The sequence below is a fragment of the Haematobia irritans genome, chromosome 2 (assembly GCF_050003625.1).
Source record: "Haematobia irritans isolate KBUSLIRL chromosome 2, ASM5000362v1, whole genome shotgun sequence".
NCBI classification, from domain to species: Eukaryota; Metazoa; Arthropoda; class Insecta; order Diptera; family Muscidae; genus Haematobia; species Haematobia irritans.
In genome coordinates this window covers 151,993,348-151,997,059 of record NC_134398.1, presented here as the reverse complement: position 1 = coordinate 151,997,059, position 3,712 = coordinate 151,993,348, and the positions used below count along the sequence as shown (strand labels likewise).

The window sequence follows — 3,712 nt, the reverse complement described above, 5'->3', positions numbered from 1 at the left end:
TCGATTATGGCACCCACTTCACCCTGCAGGATTGTGCTGTGATCCGGTAATTGGAATAAGATCTGGGATAGGACCCCCTCATATACGCCCAGTCCCGTGCTCTCTCCCATCGTTGATCCATCGGTATAGCAGTTATTTCCCTCTGGTATACGTATATGTTCATGGAGTATTATAGCGTCCGGTTTTGTTTTGGTAAAATTTACAAAATTTAGGAAATTTTTGTTGTGGGAAATACGAATTTGGTAAATTTGTATGTGAAGGAAACCTTTTCAATTTTCCATTAACTAAAATAAAATAAAACTGAGTTTAGTGCCCTTATAAAATTTTTGACCCATACATACAATAAAAAAAAAATTATTGTTGAAATAAAAAAATTCAATTAATTTTAGCATGTCTTTAACGATGACCATTTGTCAGCGTAGATGCATTGAAATCCGACCCCTGTCTATCGCTGAGCAACACTTTCTAGAACATGAATAGAAATCAACTTAGTTCTTGCATTAATTTTGAACTTTCCATATAGACAACCAATGTATGCATTCGTGCAAGCAGTTCCGTATTCTGAAAAAAAAAAAATGAAAAACAATCACCAACATAAGATAATATTGGTTATGAACTTTGTATGCTTATTGTGCTGGGGTGGAGCTGTGGTACTGCTCCAGTTTTCCATATAAAACTATGGAAATTTCTTGTAATGCAATCAGAATAGAACCTGCGTTCAATCGATTAACACAGATTAGTTTTCTGTAAACTTCAGTCAAACAAAATGAAAGTGAGTTGGCACTTAATTAATCTTTGAATATAGCAGAAAAAAATTAAATTCATTGTTTTGCAATTTTAGTTCGCTGTCGCTGTCTTGTTTACCTTGGCCTTGGCTTTGGGTGCCCAATCCTCTGTACTTCCTTGGTATCCTCATGTCGCTGGCCATGGTCTCACCTATACAGCCGTATCATCACCTGTTGTGGCATCCCCATGGGGTCCTTGGGGCCATGCTGTGGTAGCCGCTGGTCCATACCCTTCAGTAGCTGTCCATGCTCCCGCTTTTGCCGCTCCCGCTCCTAGTGTTGCTGTACATGCCGCTGCTGCTCCTGCTAACCCTCCACCAAGTGTAGCCGTTCATGCTGCTGCCGCTCCAGTTGTTCATGCTGCCGTACCAGCTGCAGTTCATGCTCCTCTTGTTGTACCCGGTGTGGGTGGTTCTTATGTTGCCAAGACCCGTGGTGCTGTACATACTGCCCCCTTGGCAGGTCATCTCAACTCTGTAGCCAATGTTAACTTGGCTCCTGCTCCCGGTACCCATTAAGTTGTGAATTTTGTTGACTGAAGAATTGCATTTACGTATCAATCTGTAAATATGTACATAGATAAATGTTTCCTTTATGGAGAGCGAATTCTCCTCACCTTAGGTCACTCGGCATCTTTCATCCCGTTTCCTTTCCTTAATTTATTGCACGTCTATCTTTGGTCTACTCTTTCTATTACTATTTCTAATACTTTTTCATCACTTCTATCATCACTTCCTCTAAATAAAGCAATTACTGTGTAAAAGTAAAATCGATAATCGTAAAGCAGTTTTAATGTCTTAAGCATGGAGTAAGGATCTCTATATGATTCCACTTACTAGGAGGTATAACTTTATAGCAATAGCTCCTTTAGATTGTTTCAAAATCGAAGAATTCAATAAAGCAAAAGCGGTGTGAATTCTTAGATACGAGGGTATAAAAATTAAATCGTTTTGTTGCACTCCCATTTTGGATATCAAAGATCATGGATTCGCCCGCAGACTCGGCATCTTATTGAAGATATCGATACTACTGTCGCTAAACTTCTCTCTCATCAATAAGAGCTGCTGTATACATATATCTATTTTATAGGTAGAATTCTATATAAATCTGAAAATTAAATACAATGTAAATATCTCACGACATTTTCCAAATGGGAATGAGCAAAGATAACCAAATTCATGAATAGAATATAGTTCGGCAGCTAAATTATGTTAATTTCAGTTAACATACGAGTAAACATTAAATCTCTTTTTTTCGTGAGTGTGATTTTGCAGAAATTTTACTCACGCACATTCAAAAAACGATTTTATTTCCCACGCACGACATATTTGTTTCAGTCCCATTTACGCACATTCAAGAGAGTTCCTTCAGATTTTGTTCACGTCTAACGTGATTCACGCGTGTCATGACAATTTCGTATCACTCGCACACATCTAATTAGTATCGCCGTTGGGAAGCGTATAGGTTTTGCCACTGGATGCCTTTTGGTGTCCAAACGGTGGACGAACGATCGACTCATACGTTATTTGCATCTTCTCGTCTTTTTATCGCATGTAATATCGGTCAATGCCTCCACAATCTAGATTATATCCCCACCAATTCGGTAATCACTTTGCATTTCTACGACTCCTGCTCTGGTTTACGAATTAGCAAAACACAAAATTCTTTTCACTGGTTTCCCGAACCATAAAAATATATACATGATAGGGAATTTATTGAAACTCTTTTGGCTTCTGTGACATGGGCACGCTTTAACTTTCGATGTGGTTATCAAGACATACCCAGATACCTGCCACACTATAAGGTATGTCCATCAATACTGTTAGGTTAGGTTAGGTTAGGTTATGTGGCAGCCCGATGTATCAGACTCACTTAGACTATTCAGTCCATTGTGATACCACAGTGGTGAACTTCTCTCTTATCACTGAGTGCTGCCCGATTCCATGTTAAGCTCAATGACAAGGGACCTCCTTTTTATAGCCGAGTCCGAACGGCGTTCCACATTCCAGTGAAACCACTTAGAGAAGCTTTGAAACCCTCAGAAATGTCACCAGCATTACTGAGGTGGGATAATCCACCGCCGAAAAACTTTTTGGTGTTCGGTCGTAGCAGGAATCGAACCCACGACCTTGTGTATGCAAGGCGGGCATGCTAACCATTGCACCACGGTGGCTCCCATCCATACTGTTAATGTGATCGATAGCACATTTATCGACATTTACTTTTCGCCGACAGACATTTCGTCCGGTTAAACTTATAGGATGAACGGCGTATAAGACGTTGGAATATGGTCATTCCAAACATGTTTCGAGAGCGATATGTTACTTTTCACCTGAAACATGTTATGTTTGTGACAACCATTTTATTTTCTAGGAAATTTTGTATGTCTGAATTTCCTGAACTGAAATTTTTCTGAAATTGTGGGGTAAAATTATTTTAAACACGTACACGCGGTTAGACATTTTTATATCCTCCCCCATCGCATCAGGGGTAAATTGACATTCCATTGTAATACATCGAAATATTGGGCCATATGCCAATATGGTCCAAATTGGACCACTGTTTACTATAGCCGATCGGATGAGCTAAATTCATCTCATCTGTGTGAAATTTGGTATGTAGTGTTGGTCTAAGGACTCTAACAAGCATAAAAAAGTTTGTCCATATCGGCTCATAATTATATATAGCTCCGATATAAACCGATCTCCTGATTTGGGTTTGCGGATATTTTTGCGGGAGAAATTTTCACCCTATCCGTTGAAATTTGTTAGATGGAGTAAGTATATGGTATCTAACAACCATGCACAATTTGATCCCTATCGGTCCATAATTATATATAGCTCCACTATAAACCGATTCCCATAATGGGGTTGCGAATCCTCTTGCAGGTGCAAATTTCATCCGATCCGGTTGAAATTTGGCCTTCT

The 3,712-nt window shown here is 39.3% G+C and overlaps 1 protein-coding gene across 1 annotated transcript; it reads left to right on the top strand.

Annotated features, from left to right (window-relative positions):
- The first annotated feature begins 615 nt into the window (after positions 1-615).
- Positions 616-1,561, top strand: LOC142226567 (adult cuticle protein 1-like). The gene is made up of 2 exons (XM_075296647.1): positions 616-772; positions 842-1,561. The coding sequence occupies exons 1-2, from the start codon at positions 767-769 to the stop codon at positions 1,301-1,303; spliced, it is 468 nt and encodes a 155-aa protein (XP_075152762.1). The 5' UTR covers positions 616-766; the 3' UTR covers positions 1,304-1,561.
- Positions 1,562-3,712: the final 2,151 nt, after the last annotated feature.